This window comes from Prunus mume, linkage group LG6 (assembly GCF_029339155.1).
Source record: "Prunus mume cultivar Tortuosa linkage group LG6, ASM2933915v1, whole genome shotgun sequence".
Lineage (NCBI taxonomy): Eukaryota > Viridiplantae > Streptophyta > Magnoliopsida > Rosales > Rosaceae > Prunus > Prunus mume.
In genome coordinates, this window is record NC_142703.1 from 16,627,863 (window position 1) to 16,652,437 (window position 24,575).

Genomic DNA, 24,575 nt, shown 5'->3' on the forward strand with positions numbered 1-24,575 from the left:
ATCAAATTAAAATGACAAGAATTAAAGTGATAAAAGTGGCAAACTATAAGGATAAAAAATGACTTTTTGCCTAAAATGAAAATATCTTATGTCTTTTTCGTTAATTTCCTAAAATAATTGTCATCTCATTTATTTTAGATTACAATATTTATTTTATAAGATATTTTCTTTCACGGTGGTTAATATAGGATTTTACTGTACATGGATTAAAAAAGTAAAGAAAATTAGTCATTCGCCCCTTCAATTTTCATCACCGGAAAACCAACAAATAAAACCCAAAAACAAAAGAAAGACTTCGGAAAACAGAAGAAAGCAGAAGACAACGTTGAAGCCGAAAGAGAGAGAGAGAGAGAGAGAAACCAGAGCAGAGCAGCAACAACAAACAAAGCCAATAGAAAGCTCGAGCCAGAGTTTAGAAAGTCGACTCAGTCGAGTGCGAATGAGAGATGCTAAAACTACAGAAGCAGCAGCAAGAGAATGATGCAGGGTCTTCATCACCAACAGCAGCAACTCGCGGCGCTTCTGTCCGTCGCGCTTCCCAAGGACGATTCGGCTTCCGCCTCGGCCCCATCCTCTAACTCGGAGGACGACGACTCGGCTCGACTCGCCGCCATCAACTCGCTTCACCGCGCCGTTCTTTACCCGCCCAACTCACTCCTCGTCACTCACTCCGCCACTTTTCTCGCCCAGGGCTTTTCGCAGCTTCTCTCCGACAAGTAAAGCCTCCTCAATTTCACTTTCACTTTTTCTTTCTTTAAAATTAAACTTTTTTTTCTTACTAATTTTTGGTTTAATTATCCATTAAATTGGAATTTGCGTTGCATTTCGCATTGTTTAGACAAATCCTGCTTGTTCTGTTTGGTTACAGATTAAGGGATTAGACAAGTAAAGCCTCTGGAATTTTAGTTGATATTTCGCTTTTCTTACTTTCTTTTTAGTTCAATTTTCTACTGAAGTACAACTTTCGAGTATTTTGCATTCTGAAGTTGTTTTAGTTTTATACAAGTTCTGCTGGTTGTGTTTGTTTGCTGAGAAAGTGTAGGATAATTAAAGGATTGGAATGTGGAACTATGAAGCTTGTGTTATTAAGGTTTGTGATGCGTAGATCACAGTGGATGTTCTAACTTACTATGGGTAATTAAAATTTATGGACCACCACTTAAAATGGCAATATTTTTTAATCAAATCGTGAAAAATTATATTGGGTAGAAGGGTTTTGCGTTGTGAAAATGTCGGAAATTATCTATTCTCCTTGAAAGTACATATGTTTATGGAATATCTCTGGAAATTGCACTGTAGATCGTATGCGGTGAGGCAAGGGGCAGCTGTAGCTTATGGGGCTCTTTGTGCCGTGGTTTCTTCGATCCCTATAACGTCAAATGGAAGGCAAAACCATGTTATGCTGGGAAGCTTGGTTGACCGGTTCATTGGTTGGGCGTTGCCGTTGCTTAGCAATGGCGGCGCTGGAGAAGGGACCATGGAATTGGCATTGGATAGCCTACGGGAGTTTCTTAATGTTGGGGATGTTGGTGGGGTTGAGAGATATGCTTTGTCAATTCTCAAAGCATGTCAAGTACTTCTCGAGGATGAGAGAACCTCCTTGAGTCTGTTACATCTGCTTCTCGGTGTTTTAACATTGATTTCTTTAAAGTTTTCTAGATGCTTCCAGCCTCATTTTCTTGACATTGTTGATCTTCTTCTCGGGTGGGCTTTGGTACCAGACCTTGCTGAATCGGATAGACGAATAATAATGGATAGTTTTTTGCAATTTCAGAATCATTGGGTGGGTAATTTGCAGTTTTCTGTTGGACTGCTGTCGAAGTTTCTAGGTGACATGGATGTTTTGCTTCAGGATGTAAGTCATGGAACCCCACAACAATTTCGAAGGTTGCTTGCATTGCTTTCTTGTTTTTCAACAATTTTGCAGTCCACTGCTTCTGGGTTGCTGGAAATGAATTTACTTGAACAAATCACTGAACCCCTTAACAGAATTGTTCCTCGTTTATTGGGATGTTTATCTATGGTTGGAAGGAAATTTGGGTGGTTGGAATGGATTGGGGATTTATGGAAGTGTTTGACTCTGTTGGCAGAAATATTTTGTGAAAGGTTTTCCACCTTTTATCCCCTTGCATTTGATATTTTATTTCAAAGTTTGGAAGTGGACAATACTACCCAACCAATGGGAAGTGGAAGAATTACCTCCTTTCAAGTTCATGGAGTTTTAAAAACTAATCTCCAATTATTATCCTTGCAAAAGTTTGGCCTTCTCCAATCATCTGTGCAGAAAATATTGCAATTTAATGCTCCAATATCTCAGCTGCGTTTGCATCCTAATCACCTAGTAACTGGTAGTTCGGCTGCCACTTATATTTTCTTGCTTCAACACGGGAATAATGAAGTTGTTGAACAAGTACTGACATCTTTAACAGAGGAGCTGGAGTTGTTGAAGGGCATGTTAGAGAAAGCCACGGGTCTTGGAGATGAGGTTGTTGGATGCTCTAAATTGTATTCAAAACTTGAATTGTTTGCATTGATTAAATTTGATTTGAAAGTTTTGTTGACATCTGTTTTCTGGGGTGGGGAGAACAGTTTGACTTGTCAACTAGACATTGCAACCCTATATCTTATGAGGTCAGAAAAATTGTTGGATTTTATCATAGAGAAATTTAATCCTTTTGACTTACCTATTATGGCATATGTGGATTTGCAAGTCAATGTTATCAAGACATTAGACAGGCTAACAACAGTTAAATTCTTAAGCAAGTGCTCTATAACATATCAGAGTAGTGGGAAATCATCACCAGTTGTGACTGCTGATAAATTACTTTATGGCAATTATTTGACAAATGAACTATCAGTTGTGGTTGTTGAGAATCTGAGGAAGTACAGTATGTTCTTTGTGAAAGCACTCCATGTTTCTTCTCCGCTTGCAGTTAAAACAGTTGCGCTAGATTGGGTTCAAAGTTTTGGTGAGAATGTTATTGCTATTAACAAGAAATCAAACACAGAAACTGATTTCTATGAAGTGTATGGCAATATTAAGATTATTGGGAATATGCTTTTCTCAATTTTGGATGCTGCATCTGACAGGGAACCAAATGTGAGGTCACATGTTGCATTAGTATTGGAGTTGTTACTGCAGGCAAGGATTATACATCCTCGCTACTTTTATTGTTTGGCTGAAGTGGTCCTAGGAAAACTTGGTGATCCAGATAGTGATATAAAAAATGCATTCGTTCGGTTGCTTGCTATTGTTGTGCCTACTACATTGTATGCATGTGGGCTTAATGATTATGGGACATCTACTTCTTCTAGGGCTGTTGCTCTTCGATTAGGCAATAGTTCTAACTTGCAATGGAAGCAAGGATTTGCCTTGAAGCAGCTCCCTCAGCAACTTCACTCGCAACAACTTGTTACCATATTGAGTTACATATCCCAAAGGTGGAAGGTGCCTCTTTCCTCTTGGATCCAACGGCTTATTCATAGTTGTCGGAGTTCAAAAGACCTTCCAATTCAACTTGAGGAAACAGGAAATTTTGGTGCCATTGGTGTGTGGTTGGACATAAAAATGGAGGAAGACTTTCTTGAAAAGCATTGCTCAGTTAATAATCTGGCTGGTGCCTGGTGGGCTGTTCATGAAGCTGCTAGATATTGTATTGCCACACGCCTTCGGACTAACCTTGGTGGGCCAACCCAGACCTTTGCAGCATTAGAGCGAATGCTTTTGGACGTTGCACACCTGCTAATGCTTGACAGTGAGCAAAATGATGGGAATTTAAGTATGATAGGGTCATCTGGTGCTCATTTGTTACCAATGAGGTTACTATTCGATTTTGTTGAGGCGCTGAAGAAAAATGTATATAATGCATATGAGGGATCTGCTGTTTTACCGTCTGCTACTCGCTCTAGTTCCTTATTCTTTCGAGCTAACAAGAAAGTCTGTGAGGAGTGGTTTTCTCGTATTTGTGAGCCAATGATGAATGCTGGATTAGCTCTCCAATGCCATGATGCTACAATTCAGTATTGTGCTCTACGTTTACAGGAACTGAGGAATCTTGTGGCTTCAGCTTTGAATGAAAAGTCTAGGTCACAAGTAACTGAGAACCTCCATAATATTAGGGGCAGATTTTCTGCAGACATCTTGAGGGTTGTACGGCACATGGCATTGGCTCTGTGTAAGACTCATGAATCAGAGGCTTTACATGGCCTGGAAAAATGGGTTTCGATGACACTCGCTCCCTTTCTTGTGGAGGAAAACCAGTCCCTCAGTAACAGTAGGGTGTTGGGACACTTTACATGGGTCACTGGGCTTGTATATCAGGCAGAAGGTAAATATGAAAAGGCTGCTGCGCACTTTATTCACTTGCTACAGGCTGAGGAGTTGTTGAGTTCCTTGGGTTCTGATGGTGTACAGTTTGTCATTGCACGCATCATTGAGTGTTATACTTCTGTTTGTGATTGGAAATCTTTAGAATCCTGGTTATCAGAATTGCAAACACTTCGTGCTAAGCATGCTGGGAAGAGTTATTGTGGTGCTCTCACAACGACGGGCAATGAAATTAATGCAATCCATGCCTTGGCACGGTATGATGAGGATGAATTTCAAGCAGCATGGGCATGCCTTGGTTTGACACCTAAAAGTAGCAGTGAGCTCACCCTTGATCCGAAATTGGCCTTGCAAAGAAGTGAGCAGATGCTTTTACAGGCAATGCTTCTTCAGAATGAGGGAAAGGAAGATAAGATGCCACATGAATTACAGAAGGCCAGGTCAATGCTGGAGGAAACATTGTCTATTCTGCCGCTTGATGGATTAGAAGAAGCAGCAGCATATGCTACCCAGTTGCACTGCATCATTGCATTTGAAGAATTTTACAAGATTAAAGACAACCAAGATAAACCCAGGCAACTTCAGTCAATATTAAGTTCATATGTCCAACTTATGCATCCACAAATGGGTAGAGTCTATCAAGATTGTAACCCTTGGTTAAAAGTTCTGCGAGTTTATCAAACCATTTCCCCAATTTCTCCTGCTACTCTAAAGCTTTCTATGAATTTGTTGAGCTTGGCCCGCAAACAACAAAACCTACTGTTGGCAAACCGTCTGAACAATTATCTCAAAGATCACATATTGAGTTGCTCCAGGGAAAGGCACCATGACTTTCTCACCTCAAATTTGCAGTATGAGGGCATCCTGCTAATGCATGCTGAAAACAAGTTTGAAGATGCTTTGACGAACCTTTGGTCTTTTGTGCGTCCTTGCGTGGTTTCTTCACTGTCTATAGTTTCTGATGCTGACAATAGTATTCTGAAGGCCAAGGCATGCTTGAAACTCTCGAATTGGCTTAAACAGAACTATTCAGATTTGAGGTTAGATGACATTGTTCTTAATATGTGGTCAGACTTTGAGATGGCTGATTCCTCTTCTCCTGGAAGGGGTAGGCCCTCATTTGGCGATGAGATCTTAAGCTCTAAACCACCTTTGGGTCCTATCATTGAGGAAATTGTGGGTACAGCTACAAAATTGTCTACTCGTCTCTGTCCCACTATGGGAAAATCCTGGATTTCTTATGCCTCTTGGTGTTTTAGTATGGCCCAGGACTCTCTCTTAACCCCAAATGAAAATACCCTTCACTCATGCTCATTTTCTCCCATCCTTGTTCATGAAGTTCTGCCTGAGAGATTCAAGCTAACTGAAGATGAGATCATAAAAGTGGAATCTTTGATTTTTCAGCTCGTTCAGAATAAGGATGACAAGGGTTTTAGAGCTGAACAGGGAGATTCGAACTACTCTCTTGATTCTGCTGAACTGAGAAATACCAACCCTGTGATGGCTTTGGTGCAGCAAGTAGTGAGTATCATTGAAGCTGTTTCTGGGGGACCTGGTGCAGAAGATTGTAGTGACGATTGCTTTTCTGCTACTCTAGCTTCTCAGTTGAAGATCTGCTTTCTTCGTGCAAATTTTGGCCTAAATGAAACCGATATAATTTCTGTAGTTGATGATTTAGTTGTTGTTTGGTGGTCTTTGAGGAGGAGAAGAGTGTCACTCTTTGGGCATGCAGCTCATGGCTTTATAAAGTATCTTTCGTATTCATCCGCTAAAATTTGCAATGGTGGCTTGGCTGACTCTGATTTTGAGCCTCTGAAGCAAAAAGCCGGCAGCTATACTCTGAGGGCTACATTGTATGTCCTACATATTCTTCTCAAATATGGAGCGGAGTTGAAAGATATACTTGAACCTGCTCTTTCAACTGTTCCTTTGTCACCCTGGCAGGTAAGGGGCTCTTCCTTGGTTTGTTTCCTACATGCTAATTTTTTTATTTTTATTTTATTAGTATGGATGACTTGATTTGATTCTGATTACAATCTCCACTTCTAGGAAGTAACTCCTCAATTGTTTGCTCGGTTAAGTTCTCATCCCGAGCAAGTGGTTCGGAAGCAGTTGGAGGGCTTACTGATGATGCTGGCCAAGCAATCTCCTTGGTCCATTGTCTACCCAACACTAGTTGACGTGGATGCTTATGAAGAGAAGCCCTCAGAGGAGCTTCAGCACATACTTGGTTGTTTGGTAAGGAAATTTCTTTCAATAGTTTTATTTTAACTCTTTTTTTTCAGGGTGCTGTGCATTTAGTGCAATACAATTAGACTCCAAATTCTGGAGTGCGAGGTTATCATTAATAACAATGAAAAGCACAGTAACATGACAAGTTTGCATTTTGTAATAATAACAAAACTGCTAATTACTAGCTTTTATGTATTAATAAAGGTTATATCTTGCAAATGGTGCTAACTATCCTAATCTTTATTAATTTGAGATTTTGTATTATAACTTGCTTGTACGCCACTGAATTAAGCATAATCATGTTACATGCAGAGTGAACTATATCCAAGATTGATTCAGGATGTTCAGCTTGTGATAAATGAGCTGGGAAACGTTACTGTTCTTTGGGAGGAGCTATGGCTCAGCACACTTCAAGATATTCACACAGGTATGTTTGACCTTGCTTAAACGAGGCTTTTGTTGTTTCTGATGCCGTTTATTTGAATATGCATTTGTTTTTTAGATGCCAAAAATTCTGTGGGATGTAAGTGTTCTCTTTTCAGTCGTATATAACTTGGATATGAAACTATATGCCAGTGCATGCTTTAATCACAAATGAACTACTGCACACTGGGACCTGAATATATGTGTGCGCCAGACATAAAAATTGGTGTACTGTTTTCAATCTGACCAATTTATTTTATTAATTTTTGTTTCAGATGTCATGAGGCGCATAAATGTGCTGAAAGAGGAAGCTGCACGAATTGCAGAAAATGTTACTCTTAGCCAGAGTGAGAAAAACAAGATAAATGCTGCTAAATATTCAGCTATGATGGCTCCTATTGTTGTGGCCTTGGAACGTCGTCTAGCTTCTACATCTCGGAAACCTGAAACTCCTCATGAAGTATGGTTCCATGAGGAGTATAAAGATCGGTTGAAATCAGCCATCATGGCCTTCAAGACCCCTCCAGCATCTGCTGCAGCACTTGGTGATGCATGGCGTCCATTTGATAACATTGCTGCATCCTTGGGATCTTATCAGAGGAAGTTATCAATTCCTTTAAGGGAAGTTGCACCACAACTGGCTCTACTATCATCGTCTGATGTTCCAATGCCTGGTCTTGAGAAGCAAGACACAGTCTCTGAAGCTGACAGAGGTCTCAGTGCTAATCTTCAGGGAATTGTCACCATTGCTTCGTTCTCTGAGGAGGTGGCTATCATATCAACCAAGACTAAACCTAAGAAACTAGTTATTCTTGGTTCAGATGGTCAAAAGTACACATATCTCCTGAAGGGCAGGGAAGATCTCCGCCTTGATGCCAGAATCATGCAGCTCTTGCAAGCTATAAATGGTTTTCTGCATACATCTCTTGCAACTCATAGTCACTTTCTTGGTGTTCGCTATTATTCTGTGACTCCAATTAGTGGCCGGGCTGGCCTCATCCAGTGGGTGGACAATGTAATTAGTATATACAGTGTCTTTAAGTCCTGGCAAAACCGCATCCAATTAGCTCAGCTGTCAGCAGTGGGTGGCAGCAGTTCAAAAAGTTCTGTTCCTCCAGCTGTTCCCCGACCCAGTGATATGTTCTATGGTAAAATCATACCAGCGCTCAAAGAGAAAGGTATAAGGAGAGTAATTTCTCGAAGAGACTGGCCTCATGAGGTGAAGCGTAAAGTTCTTCTGGAACTAATGAAGGAGACTCCTAGACAGCTTCTTTATCAAGAACTTTGGTGTGCTAGTGAAGGATTCAAAGCGTTCAGTTCAAAACAGAAGAGGTAACTGACACTCCTGAAAACACTCTTTACGGTGCTAACAATCTGTATTGCATTGATTTATATAATTACCTAAGCTTTAACAACCTGCTTGGGATCTATTAATTTCACTGTCAGTGGAGCTTCCAGTTCCTCAACCTAGTCATCATGCTTTATAGCATTCTTATTATAGCATATATACTATTAATCAAAGGCAATTCCTCTCATGGTGTCCACTTTAGGCTTTCCAAATAACTCCCAGGTAAGGTGAATAGGTGGTTGAAATTAAAAATAAAAATAAATAAATTCCACTTCTCTCAAATTGCATATACCTTTAGTAGGTATAACTGCTCATGGAGTTGCAAGGAGATGGGAATGCGTATATTTATGTTATGTAAATATTGTTGACGTGTGAATATTGTACTGGGTTTGGCACTATAATTTGTGGAGCAGAATCAACATTTTAATTTGATAGGTGAGGTAAGGTACATTGAAATATTAATCCATTATAGGATCAGTTTCCTTTTATCCCCCCTTTTTGTGGTAGAGTATAATCTTTTTGCATTCTGATATATTGTAGTATTTGGCTATTAGTTTGTTTTTGAGCAATCAGATACTATTGTTTCATAAAAAAAGTAGACGCTATGTTGTAAACCATTTAGTGTTTAATGTGTTCTTCACTTTGTAGGTTTTCAGGAAGTGTTGCTGCCATGAGCATGGTGGGCCATATTCTTGGCCTTGGGGATAGACACTTGGATAATATTCTAATGGATTTCTGTAGTGGTGATATAGTACATATTGATTACAATGTTTGTTTTGATAAAGGGCAAAGATTAAAAATTCCAGAAATTGTTCCCTTCCGCCTTACACAGATCATTGAAGCAGCGTTAGGGATGACTGGGATAGAAGGTACCTTCAGGTCAAACTGTGAAACAGTTATTGGTGTTTTGAGGAAGAACAAAGACATACTCTTGATGTTACTTGAAGTGTTTGTTTGGGATCCTCTTGTGGAATGGACACGGGGAGATTTTCACGATGATGCTGCAATTGCTGGTGAAGAAAGGAAGGGCATGGAGTTGGCTGTCAGTCTGAGTTTATTTGCATCTCGTGTGCAGGAAATTCGTGTTCCCTTACAGGTACTCATTCTGAAGCCGAAGCTTGTAAATGCCTTTGTGGTGAATATGTGGGTTGTTCTTAGTCACTGCCTTCTATTATTTCATTTATCCTGATGGCTGAAAACAATCTTGAACATACATAGAATTCAATTTCAACCTAGCGCATTGTATGTGACTCTTGTGATTTTATTATATATCTGCAAATGTCCTGAAGTTCTGGTCTTTGCATTGGCACATTATGCCTATTGTATCTAAATCTATCCTTGGTTATGTGTGTGCATGAATATATGTTTCAATCAATATATTTATATGCCCATAGTGGAACTTGTTTGATCATGTGAATGGCACTTTGATGTCCTTTATTGTGACCAGGAGCACCATGATCTTTTATTGGCTACTCTACCAGCTGTTGAATCTGCTCTTGAGGTGGGTAACTCCCTTTTATTATTATTATTATTATTATTATGTACTTTTGTGCGGCTGAAATTTGTTTTTGACTTTTGGGAAATGTTGTACCAGAGGTTTGCTGATGTTCTAAACCAATATGAACTTACATCTGCACTCTTTTATCGAGCTGATCAAGAGAGATCTAACCTAATTCTGCACGAGACATCTGCGAAGTCAATGGTTGCTGAAGCAACTAGCAATTCAGAGAAAATTCGTGCTTCGTTTGAAATTCAGGCTCGAGAATTTGCTCAGGCGAAGGCCTTGGTTGCTGAGAAATCTCAAGAGGCAGCAACCTGGATGGAACAACATGGAAGCATCCTCGATGCTTTACGAAGCAATTTGCTTCAAGAAATAAATGCCTTTGTAAAGCTGAGTAGTATGCAGGAAATCTTGTCTCTTACGTCTGCCGTCCTGGTGGCTGGGGTTCCATTGACCATTGTTCCTGAGCCTACACAAGCACAATGCTATGATATAGATAGGGAAGTCTCTCAACTAGTATCTGAATTGGACGATGGACTCTCTTCTGCGATAAATGCACTTCAAGTGTATTCTTTGGCTTTGCAAAGAATTTTACCATTGAATTACATTACAACGAGTGCAGTTCATGGCTGGGCACAGGCTCTGCAGCTATCTGCAAGTGCTCTTTCCTCTGATATCCTTTCTCTAGCTAGAAGACAGGGTGCTGAACTTATTTCCAAAGTACATGGGGATAATACTGATTCTATCAAACACAGTCATGATGATATGTGTCTTAAAGTGAAAAAGTATGCTCTAGAGATAGAGAAGCTTGAAGAGGAGTGTGCTGAACTAGTGAACTCTATTGGCTCGGAGACTGAATCAAAGGCTAAGGATCGGCTTTTGTCTGCTTTTATGAAGTACATGCAATCTGCTGGTCTTGCAAAGAAGGAAGATGCTATTCTTTCCATTCAATTTGGGCAATCTAAATATGATGGGAATGGGACAAAGGATGCTAAATTGCGTGGGGAGCTAAATGAGAAAAAGGAAAAGGTTTTGTTTGTTCTGAACTCAGCAGCCAGTTATTTGTACAATGAAATCAAGCATAAGGTGCTCAATATATTCAATGACTCAAATAAACGGAGAAATGCAAACAACCAGTTACAATATGAATTTGAAACTATTTTCTGTGGGTTTGAAGAGCAAGTAGAGAAGTGTGTACTTCTAGCAGGGTTTGTTAATGAACTTCAGCAACTGATTGGTAGAGATGGACCTAGTGGTGGTGACACAGATAAAGACCATTCAGGATATTACTCTAATAGAAATTGGGCCTCCATTTTTAAAACCATTTTACTCTCCTGCAAGAGCTTGATTGGGCAAATGACTGAAGCTGTTCTTCCAGATGTTATAAGATCTGCAGTTTCACTGAATTCTGAAATCATGGATGCATTTGGACTAATCTCACAAATTCGTGGTACTATTGATACAGTACTTGAGCAATTTATAGAGGTAGAGATGGAGAGGGCATCTTTAGTTGAACTGGAACAGAACTACTTTTTTAAGGTTGGTCTCATTACTGAGCAGCAGTTGTCTCTTGAAGAAGCTGCCATGAAAGGTAGAGATCATCTTTCATGGGAAGAGGCAGAGGAGCTTGCATCCCAAGAAGAAGCTTGTAGGGCACAGCTGGACCAACTCCATCAAGCTTGGAACCAAAGGGATTTGCGCACTTCCTCTCTCATAAAGAGAGAATCAGATATAAAGAATGCCCTGGCTACTTCTGCCCACCATTTTCACTCTCTAGTTGGTGTCAAAGAGGAAAGAGAGCTGCATGTCTCAAAAAGCAAAGTGCTATTGTCGATGCTTGTTAAGCCCTTTACTGATTTGGAATCAATTGATAAAGTGTTTTCTTCATTTGGATTCACTTCTCACTCAAATGAGATTTCTAATTTAGCAGATTTGATGAGTTCAGGGTACCCAATATCTGAATATGTTTGGAAGTTTGGCAGCTCATTGAATCATCATTCTTTCTTTGTTTGGAAATTAGGGGTTATTGATTCTTTTCTTGATTCCTGCCTAAATGACGTAGCTTCATCTGTGGATCAAACTTTAGGGTTTGACCAGCTCTACAATGTTGTTAAGAGAAAGCTTGAAATGCAACTTCAAGAACATCTTGGTCGATACCTGAAAGAACGAGTTGGCCCTAGTTTATTGGCTAGCATAGATAAAGAAAATGAGCGTTTGAAGCAACTGACAGAGGCTACAAAGGAAGTTTCTCTTGATCAAGTTAAAAGAGATGTTGGGGCTCTGAAAAGGGTTCAGCTTATGCTTGAGGAATTCTGCAATGCACATGAAACTGCCAGAGCAGCAAGGGTAGCTGCATCTCTAATGAAAAAGCAAGTGAATGAGCTCAGAGAGACTCTTTGGAAGACTGGCCTAGAGATTGTTCAGTTGGAATGGATGCATGATGCTACTTTGAACCCTTCTCAGAGTAGCAGGGTCATGTTTCAGAAATTTCTTTCTGGTGATGATAGTTTATACCCTATTGTCTTAAAACTGAGCAGACCTAACGTGTTGGAAAGTTTACAATCTGCTGTGTCAAAGATAGCTAGGTCTATGGAGTCACTGCAAGCTTGTGAACGAACTTCTCTTGCAGCTGAAGGGCAGCTTGAGAGAGCAATGGGGTGGGCCTGTGGTGGCCCAAACTCCAGTGCAACGGGAAATAATTCAAGCAAGACTTCTGGAATTCCTCCCGAATTTCATGACCATCTAATGAGGCGAAGGAAACTACTAAGGCAAGCTAGAGAAAAGGCATCAGATGTTATAAAAATTTGCGTGTCTATATTGGAGTTTGAAGCATCAAGAGACGGTATTTTCCATTCTCCTGGAGAGATCTATCCATTCAGGACTGGTGCAGATGGTCGAACATGGCAGCAAGCTTACTTGAATGCACTAAAAAGATTGGATATTACTTACCACTCTTTTGCTCGTGAGTTTCTAATTTTTTTGGTGATCAACTTGTTTCTGGTACTTCTTTCTCATCCATATGAGTCCTAAATGTGCAGTTTGTTGTTTCTGGTATTAGGCACTGAACAAGAATGGAAGGTTGCAGAAAGGACCATGGAAACTGCTTGCAGTGGATTGTCTTCTGCAACCAACGAACTTAGTGTTGCCTCTCTTAGAGCAAAGTCAGCTTCAGGTGATGCCTACTTTTCCACATATACTAATAGATACATTTTTCACTTTATACTAGTTAATATTTATTAGAAAAGAAATAAGTAAATACCACACAATCCCATCTGTGCAATACGTATATCTACAAATCATGCGAGACCTGCTGGTTTTTGTCATTTACAGGTGATTTACAAAGCACTGTGCTTGCAATGAGTGACTGTGCATGTGAAGCCAGTGTCGCACTGAGTGCATATGCCCGTGTGTCAAATCGTCATTCTGCTTTGACTTCTGAATGTGGTTCCATGCTCGAAGAGGTATGGGCTACAACATTGATGCTAATTAATTTTGTCCATTCGAGCATATTTTAATGTACTTTGTACGTTTATGTACTGTATTGAAATACTCGTCAAATAGCCATAAACTTGTGTACCAATATTACATGCACAGCTGATATGTTCATCGTTGCATGGCATTGCCATATTAGCTATCATGTTTTTGAATAAATATTGTAAATATTTTTGTACCCTGAGATTTAGTTTTTTCCAATAGATGCATGCATTTTTATAGGGTCCTTTATATTGATCCATGCTTAATTTTACCATGTAATCTTCACTGTGTTTGAGCCCCTACTACTTTCCTAAAAACTCAATTATGTAAAAGTTAATTTCATTTTTTATGATTTTAATTTTATTCTTTTTATTCCCTTTGAATCCTTTGAATTTGAGGTTTAATTCTGAAGTCATTCCAATAAATTGGCAATGTTTTAAATTTTAGCTTTGTTCTAATTGTTAGTCATACATTCAGTAGAAACGGTATATAAAAGGTGATGGATAGATTGCCCATAAACTTTATGATCGAGTACTGAAACACCATTACATGTTCCTGTTATCAGCCTGTCAACTGAATTTTTCTTTCCTTTCTTTTCCTTCTGGAATTAGAATTTCTCAAGGATCTCATCAGCTGGCACTCTATTTCCTTTGTCATTTTTTAATTGTTCTTTTGTGGGGGATGGCTTCATTGTGTTACTAATACTGCTTCTTTGAATAGGTTCTTGCAATAACTGAAGATCTACATGATGTTCACAGTCTTGGAAAGGAGGCTGCTGCAGTACACTGTTCTCTTGTACAAGAGCTCTCAAAGGTTTTCCTTGTCTCACAATTATTATTTTATATTTGAGTGTAGTTTACTTATTCCATGAGTTTTGTATGAAAATATTAATATATCTGGTTGTTTTCAAGTATGTTAATAACCACATATGCTGTTTGTTGACATCTTGGGCAGGCAAATGCAATTCTTCTTCCACTGGAAACAGTGTTGTCCAAGGATGTAGCTGCCATGACTGATGCTATGGCTGGGGAAAGGGAGAACAAGATGGAAATATCTCCCATTCATGGACAAGCAATATACCAGTCTTATTCTTTAAGAATTAGGGAGGCTCGTCAGGCCATAGAGCCTTTGGTGCCCTCCCTTACATCATCTGTGAAGGGGCTCTATTCCATGTTGACTAGGCTTGCACGAACTGCAAGTCTCCATGCTGGGAATCTTCATAAAGTATAGTCACGGTCTTTACATAAATCATACTTTTTTGATAACTACATGTTAAATAAATATGAACTCTCTCTCTCTCTCTCTCTCTCTCATCTTGGATAGGCTCTTGAAGGACTGGGAGAAAGTCAGGAAGTAGAATCACCAGTAATTGATGTATCGAGGCCAGATCTTGCTGCTGATGCTACTGGATTTGATGAAAAGGAGGAGAAAGAGAGCCTCTCCACGTCAAATGGTGAAAGCACCAAAGATTTTCTTGGCATTACTGGACTTCCTTTGGAAGCTAAAGGATGGTTATCTCCGCCAGATAGTATCTGCAGTAGTAGTACAGAATCTGGCATTACCTTAGCTGAAGAGAGTTTTCCAGGTAGCTTCAATGATCCAGAAGATATAGGACAACAGCTTTTGCTTGGGCCTAGCAGCAGAGAGGTTATAGATTATCAAAATACCGCTCCTTACTCTCAAAATGATAACCAAGAAATCACAGATTCCGCGCAGTTTGAATCAAAGTACACAGAGGTTGATAACATTCATATTGGTTCTTTCAAGTCAACACTTAGTGACCCAAATGAATATCCCCAGGCTGTGGCATCACCAAATGATGAATCTGCAACTGTTGGTCCTGAAATTTCACGTCCTTCAGATGAGAACACACAGGAGAAGTTTGGGAGTAAAGAGGAAATATCTTCACTAAACAAGGTCAAAATTAAGGATGAAAATCATGATGCTGTGCAGGCTTCTAGCCGAGTAGGCAGGGGTAAGTATCATGCCTATCTATAAAATCATCTACTTGTATTCTTTTTTCTCTGCTCTTTAATATGTATATCTACTGTTTCCTTTCCATCCCTTTTTTAACTTTCCCAGATCAAGTCTACACAGTTTAACGTCTGAGCAGGATTTTCATTTGAAAGTTCAACTCATCCCATTTCTCATTGAAAATGCCCGCCGTTCATAATTTTGTTATTTCTTTTATTTCCTTATAAATTTTATTTATGAAAAAGAAGTAACTAGATTGATATATTGGAATTATTATTTCCATAATTATAGCATGGCGATAAGTGTTAAAACTAATAAGCTTATTACAAGATGAAAATGTGTCTCAGTAACTTAGAGTGGAAGGAAAAAGACAAAATGGTTGGTTTGGTAATAAAGAAGAAACCATTAATGAAGGAAACCAGGCTCCCTTCAAGGGTCTTCTGACCCAGGTTTCTGCTCCCCCTAAAGAGTGAGGGGAATACTAGGTAACAGGTAGAATTCCAAAGTTCCACTAACCATCGGCCATTCAGGGGTAGAAATGGAAAATTAGGATAACAAGTTCTGTAACAGTAATATTGCTTTCATATAAACTCCACTCCATTTTTATTGCTTTACAACAATAAAAGAGTAGGCTAATATTCTCTTTTTTCTCATATTGAAGATTACAACATGGACAACAAATTTATACCCTCTCTCCCACACTATTACTTCCATTGTTCTTCCCTTCAAGTATTTCACCGTGCTCAATTTAACTACTGTATAAAGTTCTCACTTAAGAGTTAAGAGACAAGAGGTGGGCAAGGGAGGGGAATGGGCAGTGCGACGGAAGGGGGAGGGGGATCCAGGTGACTTGAAAGCTGGGCAGAATCACAAAAAAAAAGTGGTGTGAGATTGAGAGCGGGAAGAGGATTGACTAAGTTTTGGATGTGGTTAAAATAAATTTCTGTGTTAATATGTTTGGTATGAAGATAAAATTATGAAACTGATCCAAAGATTTAGGTGGAGAACTCAGTATGCAACCTTATTTTGTGAAAGAACAGACTAAATGTTTTCATGTGGTTCAACAGCATTTCTGCGTTATTATGTTAATTATGTATAATATGGTGATATGTCTTAAATTGGTCTTCCCTTAGTCGTTAATATGTTTTCATGTGGTAAGTCAATCTGACCCCCCCCCCCACCCCACCCACACCCTCCAACTCTGCATTCACTGTGCCTGAATACTAACTACTTTTTGTCTGGCGATTGCTGGGTGCTTAATAGCTTGAGAAAAAAAGTAATATACTTTTGGTTCTTTTTATAGGTAAAAACCCTTACGCAATGTCGGTCTTGAGGCGAGTTGAGATGAAACTAGATGGTCGAGATATTGCTGAGAACAGGTAACTGCTTCTTCTGGAGTTCTGTGTAGGTTGTTGGTGATAATCGGTATTGACATTGGCTCTTTTTTTTATTCTCAGAGAAATTAGCATCTCAGAACAAGTTGACTATCTACTTAAGCAGGCCACTAGTGTAGACAATCTTTGCAACATGTATGAAGGTTGGACACCATGGATTTGAACTTGTGAAGATGATGTGTTTCCAAGTCTGTTTACAGAGCAAAAAACAGTGTCAGGAATGTTGGGGTGGTTCATTTTTGCAGTGCATAATCAGACAATTGAGCATGGAACCTTTTGCATCCATGGCAAACTTCAGCAACCCCAGCTTTCTGTTCGTTTCAAATCTCATGGCCCTGATCATTAAATGTGCCATGGTTATCTTTGGAAAGAAACTGGCCACGAATGTCCAATAACTGCATTAGGCATGTGCCCACCCTATAACGGTCAGCAGTTAATTAGGCGGAGGACATGTGGTGCCTTGAAGAAATGAAGGAATGTTTCATGCGAACCAGTCTTGCAGCTTGAAGCTGAATTCGATTTCCTAACAAAACAAGGGCTTGCTTAGCTGCCTGCACTGCTTTAGTCCTTTTATGAAGACGGGACAACCTCACACACTATTATCCAAAGTAGAAAACTGTTGGAGGTTTGAAAAGGTTTTTCCACAGTTGCAATTTAAAGGATTTTGGATTTGTGGCAGCTCGCTCGCATGGTGTATCACATTTGCTTATCTCTGCTCCATTCTCAGTATATCCAAAATCAGTCTCTAGAAAACCAACACGAGCTCCGTATCGCAAATTTGCTTACCAATGTGAGTGCAGCATCAATCTTTTGTTCTGTTGTATATTTAAATGCATTTTTTCCCAGAATTACTCTTTTGCGTTTATATATGCTCAGCCAGGTTGTCCAGTTCTTCTGCTACCAATTTGATAGGCAATCAGTTTATTTTTCCACAGGTTGCGTTTCAGAAAGAGCAGGATCTTCATCTCTGCAGGAATACCAAAACTACAACACAACCTGAAATGCTTAGTTTTTGGACAGTGCCATCCTCTTTCGTAGTTGGAAACTTTTGAGAGTTCCCTTTTTTAACATTTTTTTTTCTTCTTCTAGATTTCTTCTGTATTGGGGGAGGATGGTAAGAATGACAGTTGAAACTAACCAAACAGAGCAAGTGGTATTCTCAATAAAAAGATGCACTAAACTAAATCCAGTCGTCTTTTGATAAAATCTGATCCAGATTTTGGTACTCAGTTTGACTCTCGGGAATTGTATTTATTATTATCATTCTCTGAAGGGCGACCCAAATATGGAGAAAGATTTGCATGTCACGTCCAATTATGCTCCGTAGTGGAATCTTTATCATGTGTTAGAGCGTGATTGGTTGAGGATAACAAAACAGTGTTTATCCTCATGGTGTGCAAGTTTTTCTTCAAATACTGATTTGTGGTCAGACTGGTGATATATTCTACTTGCCGGACCAAAGAATTTCTCTTAACGATTTTGGGCCATCAGAAAAAGAAATACAGGAAGCCTTATGAGGACCATAGGATAAGTAAATGCCCAATGTTTTCATTTCAATATCGTTCTTTTCTAATACCACTAGCTAGCTTGCCGTGGTTTTTGGGACTTCCTGTGGCCAGACTAGCCTAGGCCAGACAAGAAAGTTGAATGAAACCGACCAACGTAGGTGCTTGTTTTTATAAAAACAAGCCACAGATAATATACATATATACAATCTTATATATAGAACCTACCAAGTTCCCTAAAATTATCCAACACAAAAAGCTTCAAAATTATCCAACCCCTAAAGCTCCAAAATCTCCCCCTTTCTAATTTCACAAGCATTTCAAGGTTGAAGATATTCAGTCATGTCTGCAGTGGCAAGTATGTGGAGTAGTGAGATGAACAAGCGGACCCGAAAGGAACAAATCCTTGCCTCTAATGCCTCGGGCTCAACTGATGCTGGGTCTAGCCAGGAGGTGCAAGCAAAAAGAGGGATCAACTCAACTGTCTTAGCTTCGATTTTCAGCCGAGTCGAGGGTGCCAACTCGCTTTTGACTGGCTATTCTGAGGCTTCAATTTCCATGCTTGTTGATTGGTTTAGCGCTTGAAGGATGTTGCTTCACCATCTCTGTTTCTTTATCTTCATTTTCTCTTTAAGTATTCAATAAAAGTATTGTACAGTTTTCAACACTGAAATTATGACTTAAGGCCAATAGTTTATTTAATATATATTTTTATTTTATCAAATAAAAAATTTCATTACATAAACTCTAGTTTTGGGCTACTAGATCATTATAAATAAATAAATAAATAAAAACAGAAATGGCATTATTTAGAAGAAAAAAAAGGGAAGCTGCTGCAGCTCTTTCAATATGGTTGAAACGTGACAATGCTAGCCCACTGTAAAAAGCTTAGACTCGTATGTGATCAAAGGTAGACTTCATATAGTTCTTGCCACTTTGTTGAAGCTGTATATATTCCTTGTAGTTCATGGCAAGGTATTTAGGAGCTTGGCCTTCCTTTTCCAACAACTCTGGAGCCGGTGCAACAATTGTGTCAACAGATGGTCCATGCGGTATGGCGATCGATATCCTTGTGGCTTTGTTGTTCACGGTGGCTCGATGCATTACGCTCTTGTATTTACCATTAGTAAGAATCTGCAAGAAACCAGACAGGTTTAGATAAATTATTGTTAACATGTTAAGTTGAGAAAAATTAAAAATTTAAAAACCTGCATCTGGTCAGCGAGGTTAACAAAGAAACCGTTGGGAGGGCCATCAACGGTGAGCCATTTGCCGTTGTGCTCAACTTGGAGGCCTTTCATCTCATTCTGGATGAGGAGGGTGACAAGGCCATGATCAGTGTGATGGGGTATGCCAATTGCATGTTCTGGCTGAGGGCAAGGCGGGTAGTAGTTGGCGGCGAGCATTTGTATGCCACGATCCATGTTCATGGCGTTGTGTATGTAGTTTGGCTCCAACCCCAAGCTTTCTGAGATTGCTCTTGTTATCTCCAACGCAACTTCTCGGGCTCTCTTGCTGAACTCCATTGAGACCTCACTGAAGCAAGCCGGCTTGTAGAGGGAGTAGAATTCGGGATGCACTCTGACCTTGAAGAAGTCCCTCCAGAGAAGGAATTTATCCAATGCCAGATTATAGCTAGTTCCATACTTGAACATCTCCAGCACATCGTTCCCCGATTTGAACTCATTCTTCTCCTCGTCTGGTAAACTGAAAAATCCATGGCATGCTTCGATCATCGCCTTCATGAGGCTCTCAGGGACTCCATGGTTAATGGCCTGCAATGCACATGATTATAATAAGTTGTTAATTTTTTAATACGTTGATAATATAACTGCATGTATATTTGCATGTCCACTACTTACTATGAAGAAGCCCCACTCTTGACAAATTTTGACGAGGTCATGGATTATTTTTGACCGTTGTTCTGGAGATCCTGAGGTGAGAAGAGACATGTCGACGATGGGAATTGCGAATTCAGGGTCGTTGGGATCTGCTTCATCGTTGGGGTTTATGGTGAAGCCATATGCAGAAGGAACATTGTTGAGAGCAGATGATTCAGCAAGTGATTTGATGCTCGTTACTTTCAATGCCTCCGTGCTTTGAGGAGCAGCAACTTCAGCCATCTCTAAACTTAACTAAGAAGATGATGATCACTAATTAGAAGATATAAATTGAGGGGGAAGCAAGAGTGTAATGAGTTCTATTTGAAAGAAGTGGTTCTTATTTATAGCCAACCAACATTTGAAAAAAGAAAAAAACGCCGACGAGAAAAACCTTATTTTCATACGTAATTCTTCATTCTTGTAGAAAGATATCATTCAAAATATTACCTACCATCTAGAAAAACCTTCTTTTCATTGGCCTCTGGCACGCTATGAGTGGCTTAAGCCTTTTTTTTTTTTTTTTTTCATCTTTCTAGATTAATCTAGACGCTTTGAATCGATCTGAGTGACATAATTCTTGATCAACAGTGTTATAGGTGCAGTTGGAAGAAATTAAACCAATGTAATTAATTTTTCACGGCATCGCTTCCCAATAGGAGAAATAGAAGGTTCATGAACTTCATGTTTTCAACATGAAGCACACAGATGACTTAAGAGAATTAATTCTCAAGCTTTGGATAGTACAACAAGTTTTGGTTCAACAACCAAATACCTCATCTAGAAGGTCCTCCTAATTACTTCAACTTTTCTTTAAATCTAAAAAATTCTCGACACACCATTAAAAGAATATTAGATTTTTTGTTGTTGAGAAATTCTAGGATTGAGTTCATAATTCAGTCAAAAAAGCCATTAGCCACAAATGATCAATACAAACTAGCCACAAAGAGCCATTATAAACTAAGGCCATCTCCAGCCATGGGCTAAATATAGCTTTAAAATAATGCAAAACTCATCTCCAGTCATGGGCTAAACAAAATTTTGGTCAAATTTGGAAGCCACATTTGGCCCTTTAGCCTCCAACCGAGCCATATGTAGCCCACTTCGGCCTAGGCCAAATTTTTTGTGAGCCTCATGCATGTGCTATTGAAGAAGATAAATTATCAAGTGTGGGCAAGAGCACAAATCATCTCGTGCAAATACATATCCAATAGTCAACATTAAAAGTGCTGATGTCATCGATGATGTTATCTTGATATATATATATATATATATATGTATTAAATGTTTTCAATTCATGTTGTTTAAGAAAAATCTATAAAAAAAATTAATGGTCATGAACGTTGGAGGTCAGACCATTGAAACCCATCTTTTTTTTTTTATTATTTTTTTATAAAAGTGTGGTCACCTTTTTAAATATTTTCAATTCATGTTATTTAAGAAAAAATTATAAAAATTACTGGTCATGATTGTTGGAGCCCGGAAAATTATGTTTTCAATTTTTTAATGTTTCAATTCGTGTTATTTAAGAAAAAATTATAAAAAATTCAACACGTGTCACTCAAAAATCATAGCCCAAAAAATTATTAAGACTCCTTCAGGATAAGATGTGCCACATGGACACAAAATCTTATCAGAAATCTTGTCATATATGACATATTATCTCTAAATAGTAGTTTAATTAAATTAAACAATACATAGTTGTGGAATGTATGAGTGTTGTACCATAGTTTTTCTCAAAATAATAAAATAAGGACCCTAAAATATAGCAATGCATGGCTGGAGATAGAAAAATTTAGTCATGCACTATTTTTTAAAAAATAAATATTTTGGAGGGTTAAATTTTTAGCCCTAGACTGCATTTAGGGTATTCAATTATCTATGTATATTCAATTCATATTTTAAAAGAGTTCTTAAAAGTTTGGGTGTATTCAATTCAGATTTCAATTGATATTTAAAAAATACATCGAAATCTAGGTGTATTCAATTATGACTTTTGAAAAGTCAAACAAAATTTAGGTGTATTCAAAAAGTAATTTATTTTGAAGGAATTAATAAGTTGCCCAATTTTGTTAGAAAATAAAGTGGTAAATATAAATACAAAAGGCTTTGACAAATCTTATGTGAACCCTAAAAACTTTGAACGTACTCTACGCTTTTCAGTCCTTGAACGTGTGTGCTTGTCAAGTGGAGGTAAAAAAATCTCTTCTCTTTTTCTATGCTTTCTACGCTTTCCAGTGCTTGAATAATTGTTGTTGCTATACATCATCATATATCCAAGCAATTGATGTTGCTTGTTTCGATGCACATCATGTATGAATAGTTGAAAAGTTATTGTTACCGTCATATATCCAAGCAATTGTTGTTTCTACTTTTCCGTTATATATCCAAGCAATTGCACATCTTGTATTCGATGCACATCATATAACATGTGTGCTTGTCAAGGTTTGCTGTTATTATTTTTTTTTTTTGGTTGCTGTTATTATTAATTTTTTGTTTGTAGTTGCTGTTTTTTTTGTTTTTTGTTTCTATGCATCATATCATATAGATGATAGCCCTCTTCATCGATCTATGTTCATCCTTTTTTTTTTTTTTGGTGTACAATATCTATGTATATCTAGTCCATGCCAAAACAAAAAGGAAAAAAATTATCTTCGTATATAATTTTTTTAGATAATTTTTTTCTTATGAACTAATTAAAGATTTCATGTATTATCTAGTAACATTATAAATGGGAGATTCACAACAAGGAAAAGAAAAAATACCTTATAACCCATGGACCTCGAAAGAAAGCAATATGCTGTTAGAACTAATGGTTGATGCTGCCAACTGCGAATGGCGTGATTCTAATGGTTTACTAAGCAAGCAAATAGTAGAAAGCAAGATACTTCCTGTTCTTAATGCAAAACTTGGATGCCAAAAAACTTCTCATCAATATTAGAGCCGTATGAAATGGTTTAAGACAAGATATCATAGTTTTACTCAGCTTATGCTTCATAGTTCTGGATTTGGGTGGGACTCCATCTCAAAGAAATTCACAACTACTGAAGAAGTATGGCAAGATTACTTTAAGGTAAGATTTCAATTTTGTTAAATATTACTTTATAATGATAACTTTCACTTTCGTACTTTATGCATGTTTTTATTTTTTATTATTTTATTATTGGTTTTTGCTAGTCTCCTCCAAGTCAAGTGCATCTTCAAAGAGATACATTTGCAGACTATGAGGATTTGGTAACTGCAATTGGCAATGGAACAGCTGCTAGGAAAAACTCAATTGGCCTTGGTGATAATACTGATGCTAGAGCGTATGAAGTTGGAGAAAGTAAACCTACCAGATTGCAGGATTCCAATGAGGCATTTGTACCAAGTCAAAATGGAACATCATACCAATCTTTGTTGTCTGGTAATTTTACTTCATCACATTTTATGGACACAAATTTGGAGGCTCCATTAGAAAAGCTCCCTCAAAGAAAGAAACCTAAAACTGAGTCTAAAGCAAATAATAATTCAGTTGAGACCATAACTCGAGTTGAACTGGTAGAAAAAGTTTATGCAGGCATGGATTCAATTGCTGCAATTACCATTGAAATTTGAGGAATGCATAGCCTAATGGAGAAAAGAGAGAAAGAGAGAGAGAAAACTAACAATGTTTGGGATGCCATCAAGGAGACTCCGAACTTGGATAATCGTACTCGTTACAAAGCACTTGGGCTGGTTCATAAGTTGGGAATGAAAAATGCATTCCTGAAAATGTTACTTGAAGAGCGCTCAAAGTGGATACTATACAATATGGAATGAGTGTGGTTCTTTGAGATTATGTTTACCATTTTAGATTAGGTTAAAACTTTGGTTTAAACTATTTTTATCATGTTGGTATATTTTTAAGACTTTGGTTTGGAAGTATTTACCATTTTGGAAAAGTGTTAAGACTTTATTAGTTTGGAATTGGTTGAACTTTGGTTTAGAATTAATTATTTGGGTTATGTTTATGTGTGTTACTTATGAGTATTGCTCGTGTTTTATGTGCCTTTATGCTTTTTCAGTTTTGTCTTTTCATTAATGGTATTTTATTTTAACCTATATAGTTATTTACAATTTTGGGCCAGAATAAAAGTACTAACAATGGCTGAAAACATCCGTTTCATTCACTAGCATTATCTCTAACCACATCAAAACAAACGAACAGCATAACATAGATACAAAATACATTCTCTAAGACAAAAACTAGTCATCATTTCAGCAAAGAAATCAATAATTAGTGTAGCAATCACCAATAAACCAGAGATCAAGACCGTAGGAAGAAGTAGGACGAAGTAGATGCAGTACTATGGAATGAAGAAATCGAGGAAGAAAAACAAAAAACAGCCCCAAAAGGAAAAGAAAAAAAAGAAAAAAACATTTTAGAACTCTAATAAACTCTTTTAAAATCTATGATAAAACTCTAACAAACACCATTAAAATCAATTTAGGAATTCAATCAAACTCTATGTGGAGTTTGTAGAAATCAATTAAAA

At 38.2% G+C, this 24,575-nt stretch overlaps 2 protein-coding genes and 1 pseudogene across 3 annotated transcripts; 2 read left to right on the forward strand and 1 right to left on the reverse strand.

Annotated features, from left to right (window-relative positions):
- The first annotated feature begins 267 nt into the window (after positions 1-267).
- LOC103335454 (uncharacterized) lies at positions 268-18,851 on the forward strand. 2 transcript variants are annotated; one of them, XM_089053877.1, is made up of 16 exons: positions 268-716; positions 1,300-6,271; positions 6,377-6,565; positions 6,872-6,986; positions 7,258-8,314; positions 8,979-9,426; positions 9,778-9,831; positions 9,925-12,793; positions 12,890-13,003; positions 13,162-13,292; positions 14,026-14,118; positions 14,260-14,529; positions 14,629-15,280; positions 16,583-16,658; positions 16,737-17,463; positions 17,594-18,851. In XM_089053877.1, exons 1-15 carry the CDS (start codon positions 478-480, stop codon positions 16,834-16,836), a joined length of 11,379 nt encoding a protein of 3,792 aa, XP_088910003.1. In that variant the 5' UTR covers positions 268-477; the 3' UTR covers positions 16,837-17,463; positions 17,594-18,851. The 2 variants fall into 2 exon arrangements, with proteins under 2 accessions (XP_088910003.1, XP_008236680.2); XM_008238458.3 differs by having other exon boundaries at positions 17,609-18,851.
- Positions 18,852-18,871: 20 nt separating this feature from the next.
- Positions 18,872-20,377, reverse strand: LOC103335453 (2-oxoglutarate-dependent dioxygenase 19-like). The gene is made up of 3 exons (XM_008238457.3): positions 20,041-20,377; positions 19,387-19,953; positions 18,872-19,312 (listed from the first exon to the last, which is right to left on the reverse strand). The coding sequence occupies exons 1-3, from the start codon at positions 20,299-20,301 to the stop codon at positions 19,067-19,069; spliced, it is 1,074 nt and encodes a 357-aa protein (XP_008236679.2). The 5' UTR covers positions 20,302-20,377; the 3' UTR covers positions 18,872-19,066.
- A 2,412-nt stretch (positions 20,378-22,789) lies between these two features.
- Positions 22,790-23,655, forward strand: LOC103335998 (uncharacterized protein At2g29880-like; annotated as a pseudogene).
- The last annotated feature ends 920 nt before the right edge of the window (positions 23,656-24,575 follow it).

Coding starts and splice junctions, on each gene's coding strand:
- LOC103335453 (XM_008238457.3), bottom strand. CDS start 20,301: ATGGCTGAAGTTGCTGCTCCTCAAAGCACGGAGGCATTGAAAGTAACG. Junction 19,954..20,040: donor AAGAGTGGGGCTTCTTCATA/GTAAGTAGTGGA, acceptor TGTGCATTGCAG/GCCATTAACCATGGAGTCCC. Junction 19,313..19,386: donor ACCTCGCTGACCAGATGCAG/GTTTTTAAATTT, acceptor GGTTTCTTGCAG/ATTCTTACTAATGGTAAATA.
- LOC103335454 (XM_089053877.1), top strand. CDS start 478: ATGATGCAGGGTCTTCATCACCAACAGCAGCAACTCGCGGCGCTTCTG. Junction 13,004..13,161: donor TAGAGCAAAGTCAGCTTCAG/GTGATGCCTACT, acceptor TGTCATTTACAG/GTGATTTACAAAGCACTGTG. Junction 15,281..16,582: donor TTCTAGCCGAGTAGGCAGGG/GTAAGTATCATG, acceptor TTCTTTTTATAG/GTAAAAACCCTTACGCAATG.